The sequence below is a fragment of the Manis pentadactyla genome, chromosome 3 (genome assembly GCF_030020395.1).
Source record: "Manis pentadactyla isolate mManPen7 chromosome 3, mManPen7.hap1, whole genome shotgun sequence".
Classification (NCBI taxonomy): domain Eukaryota; kingdom Metazoa; phylum Chordata; class Mammalia; order Pholidota; family Manidae; genus Manis; species Manis pentadactyla.
In genome coordinates, this window is record NC_080021.1 from 201666431 (window position 1) to 201692984 (window position 26554).

Below are 26554 nucleotides of genomic sequence, written 5' to 3' on the forward strand. Positions count from 1 at the left end.
GCCCGTCACCCTCCGCGCCGCCCAGGGCTCTGCGTCAGCCCTCGACCCACTTCCGGTCGGTGACGTGCTTCCTCTTTGCTGGGCGCGTGGTGGACGGTCTGAAGCGGAGAGGTCCGCTTTAGCTGGGGCTTCGCGGCTCCAGAGTCCAGCATGGCTTCCTCGCGAACCTCTTCCACGGTACAGATCTCAGCTCGCTCTGGCCGGGAGCGCCGAGGGGGTGGGAGTCCCTTCGGGATGGGGCCGTTAGGGAACGGGCTAAGGTGGCGGAGGGCTGAGAAGGGAAACTGCGAGACCCTGTCTTGTCTTAGCTGAGCAGCGATTTCCCTCATCCCAAGCTCTTTGATGCGCTTTAGCTCATTTGCACCGCATACTACAGCACCGAACGGTAAATGCCCCTTCCGACTGGTTCAGAAACGGATTTCTGAAAAGGAGTAGTGTGTTGGCCAAGATTTATGTCTTATGTCGGACTTCTTAATTGTAAATGAGGCCTCCTAACTTCATATATCTACTGCCTCACGTCTAAAATATTTAAACCAGTAACTTTGTAACTTGTTCCACTTTAACACCGCGTTGGTTATTTCACTTGTCCTTGATATTTCCCCTTTGATGATGAATAATCCTGGAAATTTCATAAAACCCTGGAAGAAATTGCACCTCCAACTGAATGAAGTTAACACGTTCCAAAGCAAACCTTTGATAGAAAAATGACCAAGAGAAATGAACTAATTTTATCAACTTCTTCCTATCTGCAAAACTTAGCGATTGAGAGACTGAAACCAACCCAAGACAAGACAACTGGTGTCCAACTTGAACTTTACTTTGGGGAAGATACAGGATTGAAGCTGGGGATGAGCTTCATCCTTCGGGGAACCCTAGTAAATTGCTATGATTAAGCTTTAGTTTAATCCAGGTCTTTGATTTAGCAGGCAACCAAAACTAAGGCACCTGATGACTTAGTCGCTCCTGTTGTGAAGAAACCACACATCTATTATGGAAGTTTGGAAGAGAAGGAGAGGGAGCGTCTGGCCAAAGGAGAATCTGGGATTTTGGGAAAAGAAGGACTTAAAGCAGGAATTGAAGCAGGAAATATTAACATAACTTCTGGTAAGATGCAAATTGTGACTCCATCACATTTTGATGCTTCAATTTTCTGTAATGAATACCTTCTTAAACTTAGCTATCACTAGTTCTATACTGTCAAAATTTCAATTATTAAACTTGTATCTATATAAGGCCATAATTGGCGTACCTCATTTAGTATCATCCAGAGTCTTTTTCTTTAAAGCCTTTTATACAGTTTTTCTTCTGTGAATTTTTAGTAATTTTGCCAGGAATTTATTCACTGTGTATTTGGATTCAGATTGATTCTTTTGTCTTCTGGAGATCTAGATCTGGAATTGATTTGGAGCTTCTGGGGTTCATAATATTCTCCCGTTTTTAGTTTTACAATTATTTTTAACTAAAATTAAGTATCTTTTTTAAATTATGAAAATGATACTATTTTTATTTTGAAGGAAATCAAATAATGTAGAAATGTGTGAATTACAAAGTCCTATAATCCTTATTAATTGGGTCTGTATGTTTTAAAGAATTTAATAAAGCTGAAGAAATATATAGTTTTTTCCATAAATGAAACCATGATATACTAATTGTTTTATAACCTGCATTTTTCACTCTATGTGTAGTCCACTATATTATTAGAATAAAATATACTTGTTGGTCATAAGAAATTCAGACAGCACAGAAGGGTATAAAATCAAAAGATCTTTGCAGAAAGGACTTCTGTCAAGTTTCTCATTGATCCTCCCACACATTCTCTTTTCTGTACACATGTACTTAGCAACTTTTGAAACCTTTTATGTTGTTTTGAACATAACTGCTTCACCACTGTACTTCTCATTTTCATCCAAATGTTTATATTTGGTGTGAGTTTTAAAACTAGCTGCTAGCTTATCCAGAAAGCCTTAAAGTCAAGGAATATAATTTTCATGGTAATTATTTCCAATTAGTTACATTTGTAAGTGTCCCTGTACTGACATTGTTTTAGAGAATAGACGATTGTTAAAATAACTTATCTATTTTACCTTCTAGATTGAAGCCTAGCTAACTCCTTTGCTAAAGATACTTACTCCATACTCTTCTCATCTAAGCTATGTGTTTATATAGGTATAAGGTTGCCAAATGAAACAAGATAAATGGAACCATTTTCCTGCCTTTTAAACTGTCATTTAGTTTTCTGTGTTTGGCATAATTTAATAAACTGAGAAACAGTAAACTATAATGTGTGTAATGGTTAACTTTCCCTAGGGACATACATAGACTCTAACAGTAAGAAGTTATTTCTTGACCTTTACTTGAAGAACATCTGGTGATGGTGCTAATGTTGTGTATTCTTTTTTATAGGAGAAGTGTTTGAAATTGAAGAGCACATCAGTGAGCGACAGGCCGAAGTATTAGCTGAGTTTGAGAGAAGGAAGCGAGCCCGGCAAATCAATGTTTCCACAGATGACTCAGAGGTCAAGGCTTGCCTTAGAGCCTTGGGAGAGCCCATCACACTTTTTGGAGAGGGTCCTGCTGAAAGAAGAGAAAGGTGCCCTTTCTAAATATTGCTCTTGTTTTTTAATCTTAAGGTTCTAGTTCCCAATTTAGTTAGTGTCTGTAACTAAAACCTTAATAGACCGTCTTAGATAATCTTAACAGAATATCTTACTTTGTATTTATTTAGTTTAGCCCATAATCTGAGTCTTAGGCCAATTTTTACTCCACTACTAATTTTTCTTCAGAAACTATGAACAGGGAGTTAATATGCTCTTTCCCCTTCCCAGTATGGAATTTTGAGTTGGGTAAACATTTGTCATTGAACTTTGAAAAGTTAGACAACAAGTACATTCTTTATCAATCACATAAAGCATAATGGTAAGTGTCTTTTGGATGTTACTAGAAATGGGCACTGTCCTCAGATAATCCTCCTCTTGGGAGTTTAAGGTTGCAGAGTCTCTTAGTGACAGGCTAGCATGTGCAATTACGAGGACATCCTCTTTTCTTTCTGTCCACTGTCCCATCTCTCCCCTTCATTGTTTTTTTTCTTGTTTGCATAGTCTGCATCTTAAATCATTTTAGAACGTCTAACATTATCTTATATCCATTAAACAGAACCAGCAATGCTGGACCTATTTACAAGAAAAAAAAAATCACTGCACCAACCCAGTATTTTTTTTTATTCTCTTAAGAAAGTGATGAATAGTTCACTGATATTCATTTTTTTAAGGTATCATTGATATACAATCTTAAGAAGGTTTCACATGAGCAACTTGTGGTTACCACATTCACCCATATTATCCAGTTCCCCCCCACACCCCATTGCAGTCACTGTACATCGGTGTAGCACTATGCTATAGAGTCACTACTTGTCTTCTCTATGCTATACTGCCTTCCCCGTGCCCCCCCTACATTAGTGTACCAATCATAATACCCCTCAATCCCCTTCTCCCTCCCTCCCCACCCACCTTCCACACCCTCTTTTCCATTCTAACCGCTAGTCACTTCTTGGGTTCTGTGATTCTGCTGCTGTTTTGTTCCTTCAGTTTTGCTTTGTTGTTATATTCCACAAATGAGGGAAATCATTTGGTACTTGTCTCTCTCTGCCTGGTTTATTTCACTGAGCATAATGCCCTCCAGCTCCATCCATGTTGTTGCAAATGGTAGGATTTGTTTTCTTATTCCATTGCATATATGTACCACATCTTCTTTATCCATTCATCTATTGATGTACACTTAGACTGCTTCCATGTCTTGGCTATTGTTAATAGTGCTGCGATAAACATAGGGGTGTGTATGTCTTTTTTTTTTTTTGTCATAAATATTTATTGTACTCTAAAAAGCACTTTTTTACAGAATCCTTTAGGTAAGAGAAAGTAATAAATGCAGTGATTTGCATGTGAGGACTCCTCTATTGTTTGGTAAAGTGTTCCCTTTCCCTATCTTTTTTTTTTTTTTTTTTTTAGTAGATAATTATTTTTTATTGAAGGGTAGTTGACACACAGTATTACATTACTTTAGTTTCAGGTGTACAACACAGTGATTCAACATTTATATACATGATAATTCTAGGTACCAGCTATCACCATACCAAGTTGTTACTATATTTTAACTATATTCCTTATGCTAAAATCACATCCCAGTTACTTATTTATTCTACAATTGGAAGTGTGTACTTTTTTTTGTTGTTGTTGTGAGGGCATCTCTCATATTTATTGATCAAATAGTTGTTAACAACAATAAAATTCTGTATAGGGGAGTCAATGCTCAATGCACAATCATTAATCCACCCCAAGCCTAATTTTCGTCAGTCTCCAATCTTCTGAAGCATAATGAACAAGTTCTTACATGGAGAACAAATTCTTACATAGTGAATAAGTTACATGGTGAACAGTACAAGGGCAGTCATCACAGAAACTTTTGGTTTTGCTCATGCATTATGAACTATAAACAGTTCAAATTTGAATACTCATTTGATTTTTATACTTGATTTATATGTGGATACCACATTTCTCTTTATTATTATTATTTTTAATAAAATGCTGAAGTGGTAGGTAGATACAAGATAAAGGTAGAAAACATAGTTTAGTGTTGTAACAGGGCAAATGTAGATGATCAGGTGTGTGCCTGTAGACTATGTGTTAATCCAAGCTAGACAAGGGCAATAAAACATCCACGTATGCAGAAGATTTCTCTCAGAACGGGGGGTGAGGTTCTAAGCCTCACCTCTGTTGATCCCCAATTTCTCACCTGATGGCCCCCCTGTGACTGTGCCTGTCTTAGGTTGTTCCTCCCTTGAGGAATCTTACCCGTCTCTGGCTAACCAGTCATCTTCTGGGGCCATACAGGGAAATGTAAAGTTGGTAAGTGAGAGAGAAGCCTTATTGTTTGAAAAGGTTAGCTTTTTACTTCTTTGCATATTTATGCCCTGTGGCTTCTATGCCCAGCATTTGTCTTGAGGTATCTTTACCACTTGGAAGAATTATGATACTCAGTAAATTCGATATGAGGCACGAATTCTATTTAAGGGTTGTAATTAGGAAGGAAGAAGAAAAGCTATAGAAGTAGCAGGCGGAAAAAAACATGGGAAGATTGATTATTTCTTTGACATATCTTCTTGTAGAGTAACTTCAGCATGTATAGGTTTTAAACTACTACTTAAATTGCACACACACATTAACATAATAGGAGTATAGTTACATAACCAAAGCATACCTGTAATTACCAGCCATCTCCAGTGAAACCAAGAAAACCAGTTAGGCACCTTAGGCATTTGAAAACTTATCTATGATATGATGGATATTGTCCAACTGAACTTGAACAGTCTGAGAGAAATCAGACAAATTAAAACAACCCATTCCTGGGGACTGTTCACATCCCATATGTTCTTTTAACAGTAAATAGTCTGTAGTTGTAAGATTTTGGAGCGCCACAATTTGCACTTCTCCTAATTCTCGGTTGAGTCCAGTCAAATTTGTTGTTTTACTGTATGCACAGGCCAGCTTAGATATATCCTTCTTCATTCCCATGGCAAGTCCAGGAACCGGTGGGATGAGTGCATCTACACCTGTAGCAGTGCGTGGATCTTTGTTGGGGTTTTTTGATGATCATCTTCTGGCATGAGTCTTCCAGAGAGTGGTGATATTGGAAATTCTTTTCATATCATATCTTAGTTCATTTTCGGGGTAGCCCAATTAGGCTTTGATCCTCTGTATAAACACAAACAGACCCTTTGCCTACACTTTTATATGCCCTTTATACCCTTGTGTAGAACTCATTGGAGGTCACCACACAGGAACTGCCTTTTTTTTTGGTATCACTAATCTACACTTACATGACGAATATTATGTTTACTAGGCTCTCCCCTATACCAGGTCCCCCCCTATAAACCCCTTTACAGTCACAGTCCATCAGCATAGCAAAATGTTGTAGAATCACTATTTGCCTTCTCTGTGTTGTACAGCCCTCCCCTTCCTCCCACCCCCATGCATGCTGATCTTAATACCCCCCTTCTTCTCTCCCCCCTTATCCCTCCCTACCCACCCATCCTCCCCAGTCCCTTTCCCTTTGGTACCTGTTACTCCATTCTTGAGTTCTGTGATTATGCTGCTGTTTTGTTCCTTCAGTTTTTCCTTTGTTCTTATATTCCACACATGAGTGAGATCATTTGGTATTTCTCTTTCTCCGCTTGGCTTGTTTCACTGAGCATAATACCCTCCAGCTCCATCCATGTTGCTGCAAATGGTAGGATTTGCCCTCTTCTTATGGCTGAGTAGTATTCCATTGTGTATATGTACCACATCTTCTTTATCCATTCATCTATCGATGGACATTTAGGTTCTTCCAATTCTTGGCTATTGTAAATAGTGCTGCGATAAACATAGGGGTGCACTGATCTTTCTCATACTTGATTGCTGCATTCTTAGGGTAAATTCCTAGGAGTGCAATTCCTGGGTCAAATGGTAGGTCTGTTTTGAGCATTTTGATGTACCTCCATACTGCTTTCCACAATGGTTGAACTAATTTACATTCCCACCAGCAGTGTAGGAGGGTTCCCCTTTCTCCACAGCCTCGCCAACATTTGTTGTTGTCTTTTGGATGGCAGCCATCCTTACTGGTGTGAGGTGATACCTCATTGTAGTTTTAATTTGCATTTCTCTGATAATTAGCGATGTGGAGCATCTTTTCATGTGTCTGTTGGCCATCTGTATTTCTGTTTTGGAGAACTGTCTGTTCAGTTCCTCTGCCCATTTTTTAATTGGGTTATTTGCTTTTTGTTTCTTGAGGCGTGTGAGCTCTTTATATATTCTGGACATCAAGCCTTTACCGGATGTGTCATTTTCAAATATATTCTCCCATACTGTAGGGTTCCTTTGTGTTCTATTGATGGTGTCTTTTGCTGTACAGAAGCTTTTCAGCTTAATATAGTCCCACTTGTTCATTTTTGCTGTTGTTTTCCTTGCACAGGGAGATATGTTCAAGAAGAGGTCACTCACGTTTATGTCTAAGAGGTTTTTGCCTATGTTTTCTTCCAAGAGTTTAATGGTTTCATGACTTACATTCAGGTCTTTGATCCATTTTGAGTTTACTTTTGTATATGGGGTTAGACAATGGTCCAGTTTCATTCTCCTACATGTAGCTGTCCAGTTTTGCCAGCACCATCTGTTGAAGAGACTGTCATTTCACCATTGTGTGTCCATGGCTCCTTTATCAAATATTAATTGACCATATATGTTTGGGTTAATGTCTGGAGTCTCTAGTCTGTTCCACTGGTCTGTGGCTCTGTTCTTGTGCCAGTACCAAATTGTCTTGATTACTATGGCTTTATAGTAGAGCTTGAAGTTGGGGAGTGAGATCCCCCCTACTTTATTCTTCTTTCTCAGGATTGCTTTGGCTATTTGGGGTCTTTGGTGTTTCCGTATGAATTTTTGAATTATTTGTTCCAGTTCATTGAAGAATGTTGCTGGTAGTTTCATAGGGATTGCATCAAATCTGTATATTGCTTTGGGCAGGATGGCCATTTTGACGATATTAATTCTTCCTAGCCACAAGCATGGGAAGGTCTTCCATCTGTTAGTGTCCCCTTTAATTTCTCTTAAGAGTGACTTGTAGTTTTCAGAGTATAAGTCTTTCACTTCTTTGGTTAGGTTTATTCCTAGGTATTTTATTTTTTTTGATGCAATTGTGAATGGAGTTGTTTTCCTGATTTCTCTTTCTGTTGGTTCATTGTTAGTGTATAGGAAAGCCACAGATTTCTGTGTGTTGATTTTGTATCCTGCAACTTTGCTGTATTCCAATATCAGTTCTAGTAGTTTTGGGGTGGAGTCTTTAGGGTTTTTTATGTACAGTATCATGTCATCTGCAAATAGTGACAGTTTAACTTCTTTACCAATCTGGATTCCTTGTATTTTTTTGTTTTGTCTGATTGCCGTGGCTAGGACCTCCAGTACTATGTTAAATAACAGTGGAGAGAGTGGGCATCCCTGTCTAGTTCCCGATCTCAGAGGAAATGCTTTCAGCTTCTCGCTGTTCAATATAATGTTGGCTGTGGGTTTATCATAGATGGCCTTTATTATATTGCAGTACTTGCCCTCTATTCCCATTTTGCCGAGAGTTTTTAACATGAATGGATGTTGAACTTTGTCAAATGCTTTTTCAGCATCTATGGAGATGATCATGTGGTTTTTGTCTTTGTTTTTGTTGATGTGGTGGATGATGTTGATGGATTTTCTACTGTTGTACTATTCTTGCATCCCTGGGATGAATCCTACTTGGTTATGGTGTATGATCCTTTTGATGTATTTTTGAATTCGGTTTGCTAATATTTTGTTGAGTATTTTTGCATCTACATTCATCAGGGATATTGGTCTGTAGTTTTCTTTTTTGGTGGGGTCTTTGCCTGGTTTTGATATTAGGGTGATGTTAGCTTCATAGAATGAGTTTGGGAGTATCCCCTCCTCCTCTATTTTTTGGAAAACTTTAAGGAGAGTGGGTATTATGTCTTCCCTGTATGTCTGATAAAATTCCAAGGTAAATCCATCTGGCCCAGGGGTTTTGTTCTTTGGTAGTTTTTTGATTACCGCTTCAATTTCTTTGCTGGTAATTGGTCTGTTTAGATTTTCTGTTTCTTTCTGGGTCATTCTTGGAAGGTTGTATTTTTCTAGGAAGTTGTCCATTTCTCCTAGGTTTCCCAGCTTGTTAGCATATAGGTTTTCATAGTATTCTCTAATAATTCTTTGTATTTCTGTGGGGTCCGTCGTGATTTTTCCTTTCTCGTTTCTGATACTGTTGATTTGTGTTGACTCTCTTTTCTTCTTAATAAGTCTGGCTAGAGGCTTATCTCTTTTGTTTCTTTTCTCGAAGAACCAGCTCTTGGTTTCATTGATTTTTGCTATTGTTTTATTCTTCTCAATTTTATTTATTTCTTCTCTGATCTTTATTATGTCCCTCCTTCTGCTGACCTTAGGCCTCATTTGTTCTTCTTTTTCCAATTTCGATAATTGTGACATTAGACCATTCATTTGGGCTTGTTCTTCCTTTTTTAAATATGCTTGGATTGCTATATACTTTCCTCTTAAGACTGCTTTTGCTGCGTCCTACAGAAGTTGGGGCTTAGTGTTGTTGTTGTCATTTGTTTCCATATATTGCTGGATCTCCATTTTGATTTGGTCATTGATCCATTGATTATTTAGGAGCGTGTTGTTTAGCCTCCATGTGTTTGTGAGCCTCTTTGCTTTCTTTGTACAGTTTATTTCTAGTTTTATGCCTTTGTGGTCTGAAAAGTTGGTTGGTAAGATTTCAGTCTTTTGGAATTTTCTGAGGCTCTTTTTGTGGCCTAGTATGTGGCCTATTCTGGAGAATGTTCCATGTGCACTTGAGAAGAATGTATATCCTGTTGCTTTTGGATGTAGAGTTCTATAGATGTCTATTAGGTCCATCTGCTCTACTGTGTTGTTCAGTGCTTCCGTGTCCTTACTTATTTTCTGCCCGGTGGATCTATCCTTTGGGGTGAGTGGTGTGTTGAAGTCTCCTAGAATGAATGCATTGCAGTCTATTTCCCCCTTTAGTTCTGTTAGTATTTGTTTCACATATGTTGGTGCTCCTGTGTTGGGTGCATATATATTTAGAATGGTTATATCCTCTTGTTGGACTGAGCCCTTTATCATTATATAGTGTCCTTCTTTATCTCTTGTTACTTTCTTTGTTTTGAAGTCTATTTTGTCTGATATTAGTACTGCAACCCCTGCTTTCTTCTCGCTGTTGTTTGCTTGAAATATGTTTTTCCATCCCTTGACTTTTAGTCTGTACATGTCTTTGGGTTTGAGGTGAGTTTCTTGTGAGCAGCATATAGATGGGTCTTGCTTTTTTATCCATTCTATTACTCTGTGTCTTTTGATCGGTGCATTCAGCCCATTAACATTTAGGGTGACTATTGAAAGATATGTACGTATTGCCATTGCAGGCTTTAAATTCGTGGTTAGCAAAGGTTCAAGGTTAGCCTCTTTAGTATCTTACTGCCTAACTTAGCTCACTTATTGAGCTGTTATATACACTGTCTGGAGATTCTTTTCTTCTCTCCCTTCTTATTCCTCCTCCTCCATTCTTCATATGTTGGGTGTTTTGTTCTGTGCTCTTTCTAGGAGTGCTCCCATCTTGAGCAGTCCCTGTAAGATGTCCTGTAGAGGTGGTTTGTGGGAAGCAAATTCCCTTCGCTTTTGTTTGTCTGAGAATTGTTTAATCCCACCATCATATTTGAATGATAGTTGTGCTGGATACAGTATCCTTGGTTCAAGGCCCTTTTGTTTCATTGCATTAAATATATCATGCCATTCTCTTTTGGCCTGTAGGGTTTCTGTCAAGAAGTCTGATGTTAGCCTGATGGGTTTCCCTTTATAGGTGACCTTTTTCTCTCTAGCTGCCTTTAAAACTCTTTCCTTGTCCTTGATCTTTGCCATTTTAATTATTATGTGTCTTGGTGTTGTCCTCCTTGGATCCTTTCTGTTGGGGGTTCTGTGTATTTCCGTGGTCTGTTCGATTATTTCCTCCCCCAGTTTTGGGAAGTTTTCAGCAATTATTTCTTCCAAGATACTTTCCATCCCTTTTCCTCTCTTCTTCTTCTTCTGGTACCCCTGTAACACGGTTATTGTTCCTTTTGGATTGGTCACACAGTTCTCTTAATATTGTTTCATTCCTGTAGATCCCTTTATCTCTATGTTAGCTTCTATGCGTTCCTGTTCTCTGGTTTCAATTCCATCAATGGCCTCTTGCATCCTATCCATTCTGCTTATAAACCCTTCCAGAGTTTGTTTCATTTCTGCGATCTCCTTTCTGGCATCTGTGATCTCCCTCCGGACTTCATCCCATTTCTCTTACGTATTTTTCTGCATCTCTGTCAGCATGTTTATGATTCTTATTTTGAATTCTTTTTCAGGAAGACTGGTTAGGTCTGTCTCCTTCTCTGGTGTTGTCTCTGTGATCTTTGTCTGCCTGTAGCTTTGCCTTTTCATGGTGATAGGAATAGTTTGCAGAGCTGGGACGAGTGACGGCTGGAAGGACTTCCTTTCTTGTTGGTTTGTGGCCCTCCTCTCCTGGGAGAACAGCGACCTCTAGTGGCTTGTGCTGGGCCGCTGCGCACAGACTGGGCTTCTGCTTCCTGCCCGGCTGCTATGAAATTTATCTCCGCTGTTGCTGTGGGCGTGGCCTGGCTCGGGCAGCTACTCCAAAATGGTGGAGTCGCTTTGGAGCAGGAGCTGCTGGGAGGCTATTTATCTCCGTAAGGGGCCTCCCTGCTCCCTGCAGCCCAGGGGTTAGGGTGCCCAGAGATCCCCGGATTCCCTACCTCTGGATTAAGTGTCCCGCCCTGCCCCTTTAAGACTTCCAAAAAGCACCCGCCAAAACAAAACGACCACAAAAAAAAAAAAAGTGGCCGCTCGTTTTTCTTTATTCTCCGGCGCCAGCCTCAGGCATCTGCTCACCAGTCTTGTTGCCCTGTTACCCTAGTATTGGGGACCCTATTCCTTTAAGAGTTCCAAAATCGCTCGCCAAAACAAAACAGAAAAAAAAAAAAAAAGGAAAAAATGGCCGCTCGCTTTTCTTGTGTCCTCAGGCGCCAGGCCCCCGGTACCTGCTCACTGTTCTTGCTGCCCTGTTTCCCTAGTATCCAGGGCACCCACGCGCACGCACTGTGTCTGCGCTCTGGCCCGGATGGCTGGGGCTGGGTGTTCGGCAGTCCTGGGCTCCGTCTCCCTCCCGCTCTGCCTGCTCTTCTCCCGCCGGGAGCTGGGGGGAGGGGCGCTCGGCTCCCGCGGGGCCGGGGCTTGTATCTTACCCCCTTCGCGAGGCGCTGGGTTCTCTCAGGTGTGGATGTGGTCTGGATATTGTCCTGTGTCCTCTGGTCTTTATTCTAGGAAGGGTTGTGTTTGTTATATTTTCATAGATGTATGTGGTTTGGGGAGGAGATTTCCGCTGCTCTACTCACGCCGCCATCTTGGCTCCCTCGTGTATGTCTTTTTGAATCTGTTATCTTATTTTCTTCAGGTAAATTCCCAGGAGTGGGATTCCTGAGTCAAATGGTATTTCTATTTTTAGTCTTTTGAGGAACCTCCGTATTGCTTTCTACAATGGTAGAACTAATTTACATTCCCACCAACAGTGAAGGAGGGTTCCCCTTTTTCCTCATCCTTGCCAGCAGTTTTTGTTCCTTTTTTTTTGGATGTTGGCCATCCTAACTGGTGTGAGGTAATACCTCATTGTGGTTTTAATTTACATTCCTCTGGTGATTAGTGATGTGGAACATCTTTTCATGTGCCTGTTGGCTGTCTGAATTTCTTCTTTGGAGAACTGTCTGTTCAGATCCTCTGCCCATTTTTTTAATTGGATTATTTGCTTTTTGGGTGTTAAGGCATGAGTTCTTTATTTATTTTGGATGTTAGCCCCTTATCGGATATGTCATTTACAAATATATTCTCCCATACTGTAGGATGTCTTTTTGTTGTACTGATGGTATCCTCTGCTGTACAGAAGCTTTTTAGCTTGATGTAGTTCCATTTGTTCATTTTTGCTTTTGTTTCCCTTGCCCGCAGAGATGCGTTCAGGAAAATGTTGCTCATGTTTATATTCAGGAGATTTTTGCCTATGGTTTCTTCTAAGACTTTAATGGTTCCATGACTTACATTCAGGTCTTTTGTCCATTTTGAATTTACTTTTGTGTATGGAGTTAGATAGTAATCCGGCTTCATTTTCTTACATGTAGCTGTCCAGTTTTGCCAACACCAGTTGTTGAAAGGGCTGTCATTTCCTCATTGTATATTCATGGCTCCTTTATCATATATTAATTGACCGTTTATGTGTGGGTTTATATCTGGGCTCTCTGTTCTATTCCATTGATCTATGGGTCTGTTCTTGTGCCAGTACCAAATTGTCTTGATTACTGTAGAGCTTGAAATTGGGGAGTGTAATTCCCCCAGCTTTCTTCTTTCTCAGGATTGCTTTGGCTATTTTGGGTCTTTTGGTTCCATATGAATTTTAGAACTATTTGTTCTAGTTTGTTGAAGAATGCTGTTGGTATTTTGATAGGGATTACATTGAATCTGTAGATTGCTTTAGGCAGGATGGCCATTTTAACAATATTAATTCTTCCTATCCATGAGCACGGGATGTATTTCCATTTATTGGTGTCTTAAATTTCTCTCCTGAGTGTCTTGTAGTTTTCAGGGTATAGGTACCAACCCAGTATCTTATCAAATCAGCCAGCTGGCCACAAGGGTCGGGGGGTGAGAGAGGAGGGGGCATGCCTGCGAAGGTGGCTGGGTACCGAAGGACTAGAGGAGAAAAAGAAAAAGGGGCTCCCAAATGGGAGGGGAACAATTATTCTAATAGGGGTACAGAAGGCACTTCAGAAGATGGGCTTGGGGGACAGGACAGATCACTGCTTTCTCTACCAGGGCACACTGTAGGAGGGAGCTCAGTGCCCCTACCTGCCCACCCGTGGCACTTGGAGAACCAGTAACCCATGAGCCCTTGACACAAGCCCCCTCTGAAACATGGATGATGGCCTGCCCCTCCCACCACGATCCCTTTTCCTAAGACCCACTTGGCCTGCCTGCTTCTTCAGGACTTGGGGCTATTTCTCACTCACTATCTTTACTCTCTTAACATCCTTACCCCTCATTTACTCTTCAAGACACTTCAAACTGGTTGACCACTACCACACCGAAATTGCTCTTTATTAAGTCACCAACTCATCTTTACTAAGAATAGCCCTAGTACACTGCCAGCCACTCCCTCTTTGAAACACTCCCTCTCCTTGGGTCTCATAAGACCAAGCCCTCCTGATTTTCCCCTAATTCTTCTAAGCCTCTTTTTGCCCTGCCTAATCTTTGTGTACAAGATTCTTTGCCCTTACCCTGCTGTCAACCTGGGTAATCAGATCCACTCTGGTGGCATTGTTTACCGCGGTATATTCTGATGAGTCCCAGATCTCTGTAGTCTAGGTATTTCATAGGTACTTCAGATGGGGCATGTCTACATTGAACTCATCTGTTCCCCACCCTTCTATTCTCCTTGCTGAAAAACTGCCTCACCTCTGTAAGTCCGGGGAGAGGAAATCCCGGGGCAAAATACCTCTAAAAACCAAAATCAGTCAAAGGGAGAAATAAAGTTTAAAACCTGTTTATTGCTTACAAACTGCAGTCCAGGGCTGTCTCTCTCCTCTGCTCTGGAAGAAGTCAACCAGCAAGCAAGCAAGCCCCTCCCCTTAAACTCTCAGGTTCAGACACGCCCTCGGTTGCCCAGGTAATTACCCGTTGACATGGAGATGAACTTCTCTCCACTCCTGAGGATATGCAAATGCACTAAAGCCAGGTGAGATACTGTGGAAATGTTACAATTTTACCCACACCTCTTTTGTAATACATCAGCAAAATCTAGTCTATTCTACTTCTGAAATTTACTTCCTGTGTGTCCTCTTCTCCACCTCCTCTGCTTTCATATCTAGGCTATTGTAATAGCCCCAAACGTATAGTGTTAATTGCTTGCTTAAAGTCCAACAGTATCTTATTAAACTTAGAGCAAAAACTCCTCACGCTCTTAAACCTCTCCTTGTGCTACTCTTCCCCAGTGTACTAGACCCAGCCACAGTTGCCCTCCTGCAATACTCAAGTACTTCTTTTGTCTTTCCACTTAATTTGGTTTTGTTCCCCCTTTTGTCTTTTAGAGCCTTTTTATTCTTTTGGTTTCAACACAAATGCCACCACCTCAAAGAAGCCTTTCCTAACAACCTGGACCCTTGTAAACTAGGCCCCTCCGTTATTCTCTATCATAGCATGTTGTTTTCTTAATAGCCTTCTCAAAGGGTATGTTTATTGTTTATTGTTTGTCTTCTCTAAAGCAAAGTCTGTTTTATTATTATGTGCCTTAGGTGAATGTCTTGAGTCCCTACTGCCACTATCTTAATTCAATCCACCATTAGCAGTCAGAGGATTCCTACAACAGTATACTGTCTGATTTTCCTGCTTTTACTCTTCCCTCTTCAATCCATTTTCTGTACTTTTCCAGGGATCTTTCTCAAACGTAAACCATACGTACCAAGGCATTAGGAGATTGTTGTATCCTGGCCCATAATTACATTTGCCACCTTGTCTCTCACCAGCCCTTCTCTAGTACTCCGTGCTCTAGCCATACTGAACTATTTGTGATTCCAAGTTTATGCTGTTCTTACCTCCAGACCTTTGTTGAGTCCTCTGCCTCAACTGCCCTTTCCCACTCCTGACCTATTGACCTGTCTAATTGAGGGCTCAGTTTAAGTAACACCTCCTTTATGAAGCCTTCCTGATCCTCCCTCCAAGCCTATGTTAGGTAATCCTTTTATGTTTCCCCCTAGCACCCTGTTCTTATCACTGTCATAATATATAATGTAATGTACTATAGTTTCTGTTTGCTTTCTGTCATCCTCCTGCCCCCAGGACTATGCTAATTGAAATCAAGAACTGTTTGTTAGTCATTTCTGTATATGTACCACCTCAGTCCATATCCAGCACACTATGGTGTGGAATGAAGGCTGGCTGTAGACCAAGTGGTAGCAGTTGGGGCTAGTTGACTCTCAGTTGAATAGGGTAACTGCTTATAGTTCAATTTAGGGAATCTTCAGATAAAGAAGGTTGAAACACACTGGAATTTTAGACATGATAACTTGGCTGTTAAAGTTGCTTGAAGTTTGAATGGTGTGATAATAGGGCTTCCTTCTTAGATAAACTTTTTGCAAAGTTATCTCAACACTGTTTAAATTCTGATCTTGTTTTGTGACAGGTTAAGAAATATCCTCTCAGTGGTCGGTACTGATGCCTTAAAAAAGACCAAAAAAGATGATGAGAAATCTAAGAAGTCCAAAGAAGAGGTAAAATATGTCTTTGGCTTCATAGTATAAACATGAAGAAAATGAGGAATATAGTTCTCTCAGTTCCTGTTTTCAGTTGTTTGCTTTGTTTGTATGGTGGGGGAAGAATGTCTTTGAAGACTCTCCCATTTAAGAAGAGTTGTTGGCAATGGTTTCTGGTTTCTGTGTAGGTGTAATGCAGATGAGTGATTTTCCCATTCAGGAAAGAACCATAGCATACCTTAGTTAAAAGGTGTACCTTTTAACAAGGAACCAGAAACCATTCAATAAGAGTTCATAGAAAGAAATAGGGTAGGAAGCATGTATGCCTGATTTCACCCTATTACTAAACGAATTCACCTTTTCCCTGGGCAGTTACAAGGAATTGACAGCTATGAGAAGGGCAGGAATGCTTCAGACTTAACATTTCTGCTCTTAATTTAATTTTCAGTATCATCAAACCTGGTACCACGAAGGGCCAAACAGCCTGAAGGTTGCCAGACTATGGATTGCTAATTATTCACTGCCCAGGTAAGAAGAGCCTCTAAAAGGAGAAAGAAGCCTATTTTATTCGTCTCCTCTCAAGGACTGAGGATCTGCTTTATAATGATGGTGGTTATTAAATGAAATTGACAGGTAGATACGTATGTGGACCCTTCTTTACAACCCGTTCACTCATGGTCATAATGTCATTTCTGTGTCACAGGGCAATGAAACGCTTGGAAGAGGCCCGTCTCCATAAAGAGATTCCTGAGACAACAAGAACCTCCCAAGTTCAAGAACTGCACAAATCTCTCCGGGTAAGGGGCTCTCAGCAATTGTCCAGTCAGTATCTTAAAGCTTTTGTAATATTTATTAGATTTCCTACTTTGGCCTGCCCAAGGTAGCTGTAGGTAAAGGCAGCTATAATTATTCCTCCTGCTTACACTGTTGCTATTTGGGAGGAACCATCAGTTTAGATGGCAGGAATCTTCCGTACTTTGTACTCAGCAGAGGCCTGGGTTCTGCTCTTGAATTTAATATGTCAAAGCTGTACTTTAGATCCCTCCATGGTTTTCCTGTTTTTATTTAGCTGACACAGATGCTGGTGATACTAAGACTGTAGAAGACAGTCTGCTGGAGTCCAGATAAGCCTTGACTCAATTCAGTTGTTAACATAAGTGTCCCTTAAACAACAACAAAAAAAACTATGAAAGAATCTTGGGGTGGGTTGAAACTGGAAGATTGTTTTTTTAATGTTGCAAAAGCCGAGAAACTCCTAGATTAGCCTATTAATGTTCATTGTTTTACTTCCTTCCTTCTTTTATTTTTTAGTCTTTGAATAATTTCTGCAGTCAGATTGGAGATGATCGGCCTATCTCCTACTGTCACTTTAGTCCTAATTCCAAAATGCTGGCCACAGCTTGTTGGTAAGTCCCATTTTACAGTGACTTTTTTGTCTTAAAATGGGGTGTCTTAGATGCCCGTTTCTGTGTCCTTTTCCTATGGTTCTCATGATTGCACCAAACTAAAGGTTCTAGTGTTTACCAATTAGATTATACAATGTAGTCTTTGTTATACAATATAGCCTTCTTCGTGTTCAGAGGGACCCCTGAGATCTGTGACATGTCAGTTGTGTTCCTGACACTAGCTTTTTGGAGTTAGAAGATTGTAGACTAACCAGAATGCATACTTCAATATAAATTTTCTTTTTTAGCTATGTGACCTAGGCAAGGTACTTACTCTCTGTAAGCTTCAGTTTCCTTAGCTGTAAAGTAGGGTAAGAATGTTTGTAAATCATTTTGCCTTGATAGTGCCTGGTATATAGTAAGGACTCACTCAGTAAACATGAATTGCTGTTTGTATCTTTATTTTGTTTTGTACTTACCATCATATATTAAGGAAACTCTCAGATGTGATACCTTTATCGTTTTGTTCTACTGAATTATTTAGTGTTTTTAACGGATGTGACCATCCAGTGAGGGGAAACTTCCTACATTGTATGCACAGGAACTATACTAGGCAGCAAGAGACTGCGGTTCAGAGAAAGCCAAGGACCTACACAAATCCCTCTACCTCTCCAAGCCTCAGTTACCTTCATTCTAAAGTAGAGATGGTCATTCCTTTTCTATATACCTGGTGGGTCTGTTATAAGGATTATTTGAGATAATAGGTATAAAAGTAACTTGATGGAAATTTTCTGAAATAAAAAGTCTTCAAGCACTTTGTAAGCAGCAAAATACTTTTCATATTTAAGGAGATAGTATCATTATTGTTGTTGGATAGTTTGTCCTATCTTCCTTCACAAATTGATCCAAAAGTTAAGGAAAATAACAATTTACACTAATTGCAGTCCAGTAGAGGCCTCTGGGTACATGAGACCTGGATGGAGCTTTCTTCTGTAGCCCTTCAAATGATAAGCTTTTCTTTTTCTGTCTGCCACTGTAAAGTTTATTGGGGGTGAAAAGAGATTGTCCTTAATTAATGTTACCAAGGTACCTTTTCCTTCCCAGACCAACCCTGGCTGAGATGCTTTCCTTTGTATTTGATAGGAGTGGGCTTTGCAAGCTCTGGTCTGTTCCTGATTGCAACCTTCTTTACACTCTTCGAGGTGAGTTAAAATCTTGTTTAAATCTCAGTCTTTTCCTAGTAATAATTCTGTCAAGCAGTAAAGTTCTAAAATTCTGGCTGACACTCAGGTGCAATATGCACAAAATTAATTCTTTATTGATTTGTTTTGGTTTGGTTTTCTCTGACTGCAAGGCTGGAAGATAATGACTTTGTACATACACTATTTTTCTCTCAATCCAGCCCCACTCTGGCATTTTAAAGTCTCTAAACCAAAAACAAAAAATTTTGTGTGCTTTGCTTTTATGATGTAATTTAAATATTAGTTTAAAATAGTTCATTTTTTTAATAGTTGAAAAGTCACTTTAATACTCTATGACCACATGTTTCCTAATACATATCTGTAGTAATCATCATAGTCCGTTTTTGCACATAAGTTGTAAGGGGGCAGGAACTCTTTTAACTTTCTTTTGTATTACTTCAGGTCATAACACAAATGTAGGAGCAATTGTATTCCATCCAAAATCCACTGTCTCCTTGGACCAGAAAGATGTCAATCTAGCTTCTTGTGCTGCTGATGGTTCTGTGAAGCTTTGGAGCCTTGACAGGTGAATATTGCTGTCCTGTACATACAGCAGTCACAAAAATAGTTGATTGGTCGGCCCTTGGGACCTGCACATCTGCCATTTAAACCCTGAGATGCTCTGAGAGTCAGAGTAACTTGATGTGAAAAAAGAATGGAGGATTGCTTTCTTAGACCTTTTCTCATCAGAGGAGTTGTGTCAGGTTTTTCTTATTTGTTAACTTTGGGCCTTGATTTTTTTCCTTTAACACAGTAGCCCCTGTTTCCCAGCTCCAGTTATTCTGGAAAGATCCATCATACTTACTCCTTAATAGACTGATGTTAGAGAAATGCCCTGTTTGGTAGATTGACTAAAGATAATATACTTGGCAGCATGTTTGTTCATAGCAAACAGCCACAGGGGAGAGAAAAGGGAGGTTCTGTCTAGTAGTATTGCCAGGGAAATGATGTCTCCCCACAACAGCATCATCCTTTACCTAGACTGTGTGGTCCAACTGCAACATTTTTTTATTAGTAAGATGTGTTTATAATTGTTTTCCAAGATACTTTTAGAAGCATCTGGTTGGCTAAGAGATAATCTGAATTCAGTTGCTTAGTTTCTTTAAAAAAGTACATGAGGCTTTTATTCCAGGATTTGGTAAAGAGCTAATTAGTGTCTCTACTCTCTGCCAGACGGGTCTTACCTATGAGCATAGCAAGTTTTAATAGGCTTTGGTAATTCTTAGCAATATTTATTCCCCTAGGGCTTTGCTTAGCTCTGTGTGTACACATTGACAGAGTTCCCTTTTTAATTGCCCTCTTTAGGGTTCATGTTTATTTCCTTTTACTGGTGTTTTAGGTCTTTATGTAGTTGCTGGCTAGTAGAATTTAATAGCCACCAAAAGGAACTAAGTCTCTAGTTCCTTTTTTCATGTGGATCCTTGAATAAGCTAAAGTTGGAGAAACATTTATCTGTAATCCACTCATACCAAAACTTATTTCTGTAGCTTATCTCTATCAAAGTGTATTTTCTTTCTAGAATTTCAGCACAACTTGGTGAAGAGAGACTGTTTTGCTTTCAAGCTGAACTATTTTTTATTTTTCTCTAATCCTAAGTGGTGTAGCATAAAGAGTCAGTTAACATAATGAGTTGAGATAGGAAGGCAATGTTTATTTTAGTGCTGTGGGCAGTTTTGCCTTGTGGGCACATGAAATAGTCCCAAACCTTTTAAAACCTAGAGAAGTGATTTAAATTACTGTAAGCCCTTTATTTTTAACAAGTAACAAATTTAGTTACAATTTGACATCTCGAATCATACAAAATGGGTGCATCTGTGAAAACAGTTAATAAATTCAATGAATATTTACATGAGTGTAAAATAGTTTACTCACATATATTTGGCTTCTTTTCAGTGATGAACCAGTGGCAGATATTGAAGGTCACACAGTGCGTGTGGCCCGTGTAATGTGGCACCCATCCGGGCGTTTCTTGGGTACCACCTGGTAAGCCATCCTGTTGTCTTTCTATCCATGCGAGCTGTGACATCTTGTTAACCTTTTATAGCTAACTGCCAAGTAAATTTTTAGAGCAGAAATCATCACATAGGATTTGGTTGGACTGCAATGAATCAGAATCAGAAGAGGGTATGATCCAGTTAAGGCTAAGTGTATTTGCTTTTAAAGCACAGTTAATCTGAAATTTCAACCACTGATCACTAGAAAACTAGGATTTTCATTCTTCTCCTGTGACCAATACCAAAGGGGTGTTTGCTACACATCATATTATAATCTCTGTTTACAAATTGGTCTCCCTTTCTGGTTCTGTAGGTTTAATGAGTTAACAGTCTGTTAAAGAACTTTTAAATGAGGCAAAATTTACATGCAGTGGAATGAATTTATTTTAAGTGCATAGATCAGTCAGTCTTGACAAATGGATACAATATGTGTAACCCACATCTCTGTCAATAGAACATTTCCATCACCCCAGAAAAGTCCCATGCTCCTTCCCAGTGAACCCCTGATTCCAAAGCAACCATTGGTCTGATTTCTATCACCATAGATTAATTCTGTCTATTCATACAGTATGAACTTGTTTCTGTCTGGCTGCAACTTGGCATAACATTTTGAAGATTCATTCATATGTTACATGTATCGGTTCCTTTTTATTGCTGAGGACTATTCAGTTGTTTGACTCTGCCTTGGCTTATTTATCCATTTCTTATTGATGGACACTTGTGTTGTTCCCAGGGTTTGGCTAGTCAAAATAAAGCTGCTATAAAATTGTATGATGCCTTTTGTGAACATGTTTTTCTTTCCTGTCTCTTGAATAAATGCCTAGGAATGCAATTGCTAGGTCATAGGGTAGATGACTATTTAACTTCTTTGAAACTTCCAAATGGTTTTCCAAAGTGGTTGTACCATTTTACATTCCCAGATTTATGATTGCTTCACATCCTTGTCAACATTTGCTACTGTCAATCTTGCCATTTTGCCCAGTCTAGCAAGTACATAATGAAATCTCATAGTTTTAATTTTTTTATTACCCTAATAACTATTGGTGTTGAGTACTTGATCATATACTTATTGACCATTTGTAAATCCTCTTTCATGCAGTGTCTGGGTACTTTTCCATTTTTTTAATAGGGTTTTTTGTTTGTTTTTTGCCTTATTTCCATGCACATAGACAGTTCTACCACCATTTATTGAGACTTTCCTTTCCCTATGGAAATAGCTCTGGTAGCCTCACTGAAAATCATTTGACCATATATGCGTGGGTCTATTTCCATATTCTTTCTTCAGTTCTGTTGATCCGTTTGTTAATGATTGATTTTTGTATCTAACAACCAATTTAGAGCCCAACAAATTCTCAGTGAATGAAAAGATATAATAGTGAAATTGGTTAAGAAAGAAGGCATCAGAGTCTTTGCTGAGCCATTCTTAGGAAATTCTGTTCTTAAAATAGCCACTGAAGTAGGTTTTTAGGAAGCCCATGGTTTCCCAGGTAGCACTCAAGAAAGTCAGATTAGTTCAGTTGTTGAGACATTGTTTATGCCTGTAAAGAAATTCTTGTTAATATGGTTTATAGGGAGATTTAGAGACATAACTTGAGCTACAAACTACAGCACTTTAGACATTGTAGGAACTGAGTGTCTGCTGGTTAATTGTTTGATTTCTTAGCTATGACCGCTCATGGCGCTTATGGGATTTAGAGGCTCAGGAAGAGATCCTGCATCAGGAAGGCCACAGCATGGGTGTATATGACATCGCCTTCCATCAAGATGGCTCTTTGGCTGGCACTGGGTAAGTCTTCTTCCACATAACCAGGGGCATCTCAGTAGTCTCACCTCTTAGCTGTGCCCACTTCCACAGAAAACTGGATTAAAAATGTTCATTTATAAATTATTTTATCAGGGGACTGGATGCATTTGGTCGAGTTTGGGACCTGCGCACAGGACGTTGTATCATGTTCCTAGAAGGCCACTTGAAGGAAATCTATGGAATAAACTTCTCCCCCAATGGGTAAAACGAGCTCATTGAATGGGGGGTGGGGAGGGCTAGTGGTCAGAAAGTATTCTTTGTTTCTAATTTGGATACTTCATCTGACTGACAGCTATCACGTTGCAACTGGCAGTGGCGACAACACCTGCAAAGTGTGGGACCTTCGACAGCGGCGTTGTGTCTACACCATCCCTGCCCATCAGAACTTAGTGACTGGTGTCAAGTTTGAGCGTAAGGTTTTACAACTTTAGGCCTAATCACGGGACAGATTGCACTTCCATGGAATGCGGGCCAGCTTTAGCTTAAGTTGGAAGTGGAACTGGAGAGATTTTGGACTCTGCTGAAGGAACAAATTTTAATTTCCTTCCCTCTACCATACTTTCAGACAGAGCTGTGGCATGGCATGCATCTTGCTGCTGGGAAGTAAAGGAGACTTCCATGAATACTTTGCTTCTTTTTCTTTCTCATGGAAGTTCCAAAGCTCTGAGTCCTTAATATTACTGTGGACAGGTATCCATCCAGAAGAGAGCCAAAAGACCTTAATAATGTTATTTGTTTCACTAAGTCTGCCTATTGTCCCTTTTCCCTGGAGGCCTACTAGGAATATAGTTGTGAGTGGGAGAGGTTTTTGGATGTGGAAATACTGTCTTTTTTAAAATAGTATGTTCATATTTTTGTGGTTTTATTTTCTATGGTCTTTTGAATAATTGAATTCCTCAAGCAACTTCCCTTCTTTTCTCTTGTAGCTATCCAGGGGAATTTCTTGCTCACTGGGGCCTATGATAACACAGCCAAGATCTGGACCCACCCAGGCTGGTCTCCACTGAAGACTCTGGCTGGCCATGAAGGCAAAGTGATGGGCCTGGACATTTCTTCCGATGGGCAGCTCATAGCCACTTGCTCATATGACAGGACCTTCAAGCTGTGGATGGCTGAATAGGCAGGACCTTGGAAAAAGGACTCTCACCTCAAGCAATCTCATAAGGGCCATTTTTCAAAAGAAAGGAATTAATATGTTTGGTTCTATCATGTTTTTTGCCAATTACTATGTATAGTCCCTCAAAAGAATTGGATTTCCATGTCAGTCCCCACTCCACACAGGCAGCCTGCCCAGTCCCTGTATGCCAAACTTCATAAAATTTTAATTTTCATGGTTGAAATTTTAATTTTCATCTTTCAAGCCCTGCCACAAACTGTAAACATTGTTCTTATTAATTTTTTGCTTGAATGCCTATTGCCTCCTTCACAGCACTCAGGATTGTGACTGACTCCATTTTTAATTCTTGGAACTTGGCTTTCCAGTACATGGTACAAGCTTCAGGACTACATGTGACCCAGAGAGCAAGATGGCTGGACCATAGTCTGGAAGCTCTCGGGTCAGATGGCACATCTCCCCATGCACTGGTGAAACAATGCCTACAGAGTGAGAACCTTTCCTTGGCCTTTAGAATGGGAGATGAAGAGGTAGACCACAGCTATGCTCAGAGTTATGAATTAAAGAAGATTTTGCCTCTTCCTGTTGCATTCACCTGGAGTGCTAACTGGGTGAGGAAGCTCAGAACTGAACATTTGCCTTGTCAGAAAATGTCTTCCATTTTGCTTTGAAGTTTGGCATCCTTCATGTTACCCCAAAGCTAGGCTTTGTGTCAAGATTTAATGAAATTCTTAGAAAGCAAACATGATGTCTGTATTGTTGCAGCCTCCTTTATTGGTTATTTAAAGGATGTGTACCCTTCATATTGAGATAACTGAAAAAAATACCTTGTTATTCCTAAACATAAACTTTTTTTTTACAGAGTAAAATCCTGTTATAAAAACTCCTTTAAAGAATTACTTTGTATAGTTAAGCATTTTCTGAATCCCAGCAATTGGTCCATCAGAGGACCTCCTTTTTTTGGTTTCAGATGTAACAAATCTCGAATACAGCTTATTCTAATTTTGGTCTCCTTAATAAGTACTCTTAATAATTTAAAAATTTTAAGAAATAGAGGGCTGTTGCATTGTGGACCAGACTACCAGTAAACTCCATCTGGACTCTAATTCTTACTCAATGACCATCCAGCAATTACCTTCACCTCTTTCCACCCCAAATACACAACCACTGAAAGTACACAGTAAATTCACATAAAAATATAATAATTAAAAGAAAGAATTTATAGAGAATTCAAGAAGGGTGTATATGAAGGCTTTTTGAATACTCAAAACACTTTCCATTTTGTTGTTCAGAGAGGCTTAGAATGGTTTTGCATAACTCCTGCAAACTATGAATGTTTGACCTATAGCTAAATAATTCTGTTTAAACTGATTTCAATTATAACCAAATAGTTGCATATAGTGTATATTTGTTAAGCTTCTGAATTAACAGCTCTACCCTCTGTTGGGTACTTTGCTATTGCTTAAATATTGACTCTTACTTTTCCTCCATGATTAGCTATGAAAAGAAACTATTTTTCATTACTACTTGTGTGTGTGAACTAATAGTGAACATTAATGTGTTAGCATTGCAATTTGGATATACTGCATTAACAAAGGTTCTCAGTTTTAAAAGTTTATATATTTTACTATTCCATTAGATTTGTCTTTTTTTTTCATTCTAAGTGATTTAGAGGTAGCAACTGAGTGAAAATATTTCATCTAAGCCTTCAGCAAAACAAATATCTTGTGGAATATACATTTCTTCATTGGAAATACTGTAAAAAAGCAGCTAAGGAGCATAAGCCAAGTGTGGCATTTTATGATAATGGTGAGATAAATATAGCCCCCACTTTACAGGACACTCTCTGCTTAGACACTATGCCAGGCACATTCAGACATCTCATTTAATCCTCCAGATGTTGTGAGTTCATTATTATACCCTTTTTACAGATAAAACCAAAGCTCAAAAAAGCTAAGTAACTTGCCCAAGGTTACTCAGTAAGTGGTGGGGCCTGGTCTTCCTGTCTGTGATGTTATGAAAAGATTGCATCAGCCTTTATTGAGTATGTGGGCAATACTGGCCAGATAAGAAGACCAATCCAGTCAGCATAGCCTGTCTCCTGTACAAAGCCTGAGCTTTTAAAGGATACTCCCATTTTACACTGCACTTTTGAGTCATTGTATGTGTTACTCTGACTTATGCCAAAGGGCATTAATTTCACTTCTCATGAATTTAGGGGGAGTCTATAGTGTTATTCAACAGAAAACTACTTGCATCTGGGGATAGATGATACTTGTGTGGAACAGTCTTAACTATTTGCAGCATGTCAGCATCCCTGACTCCTGGAACCAAAAGCCAAAACACATCCCCTTCATTGGAATACCAAAGATAACTCCCAAAGATTTCTGAATGACCCCCTAGGAGGATGGCACTGCCCCAGTGTTAGAACTAGTGAATATAAAAACAGGACGCTATAATGTTAAGTATATTCTTCCCTATCCCAAAAAACTCAAACTTTATGTCTTATTTGGATGGTGTGTCAGCCATTCCAGGAAAGTAAGTTCTGTTTTGACTGAAAGTCCACCACTTACTAGCTGGGTGAACCTGACCTAGGCTCTAAACGGCAGGGCCTAAGTTTCATCTGCGCAGTAGGGATGAAGCTTACTTAACTGGTACAGCGGGCCCTTGTGCAGAGGCAAGTGTTCCTCCTGAGCTCCCCCAGCTCCTCTTCCTGTTCCTCATGGCTCAGAGAACATGATGAGGTCATTGCCTAATTTACCTGCCACAAGATGAAGGAGCAAAGATGTGTATAGAAATGAAGTCAGTGGGGAGAGGTCAGGTCTCAGCTTAAGGGTAATTATCTTTGATGGCGCAAATGGAGAAGTAGTTGCTAGTCTCCTGGCAGGATACATAGGCAGCTTTCCAATTTTGTAGTGGAGAAATGTTTTCTTCCCATTGGAGCTTAAGACTGGTCTTACTAAACATGAAATAATATGTCTTGACTATTTTGCAGTATCTTGTACATTAAGACCCCTAAAATTTATGGAAGCTAGTTCCATTAAACTCAGAATTGTTATTTAGAGCAGTAAAACCAACTCAATTTCTGGCTTCTGAAAGCTTA

General features: G+C 39.6%; 1 protein-coding gene across 3 annotated transcripts; it reads left to right on the top strand.

The window, feature by feature from the left end:
- Positions 1–21: 21 nt before the first annotated feature.
- On the top strand, positions 22–25081 carry PRPF4 (pre-mRNA processing factor 4). Of its 3 annotated transcripts, none has more exons than XM_036915609.2 (14): positions 22–177; positions 927–1104; positions 2404–2590; positions 15844–15931; positions 16362–16441; positions 16617–16710; positions 17225–17319; positions 18442–18500; positions 18942–19065; positions 20433–20522; positions 22197–22319; positions 22431–22538; positions 22630–22748; positions 23264–25081. In XM_036915609.2, the coding sequence occupies exons 1-14, from the start codon at positions 151–153 to the stop codon at positions 23455–23457; spliced, it is 1566 nt and encodes a 521-aa protein (XP_036771504.1). In that variant the 5' UTR covers positions 22–150; the 3' UTR covers positions 23458–25081. The 3 variants fall into 3 exon arrangements, with proteins under 3 accessions (XP_036771504.1, XP_036771503.1, XP_036771505.1); XM_036915608.2 differs by having other exon boundaries at positions 45–177; positions 924–1104; XM_036915610.2 differs by lacking the exons at positions 22–177; positions 927–1104; positions 2404–2590; positions 15844–15931; positions 16362–16441 and having other exon boundaries at positions 16696–16710; positions 18403–18500.
- Positions 25082–26554: the final 1473 nt, after the last annotated feature.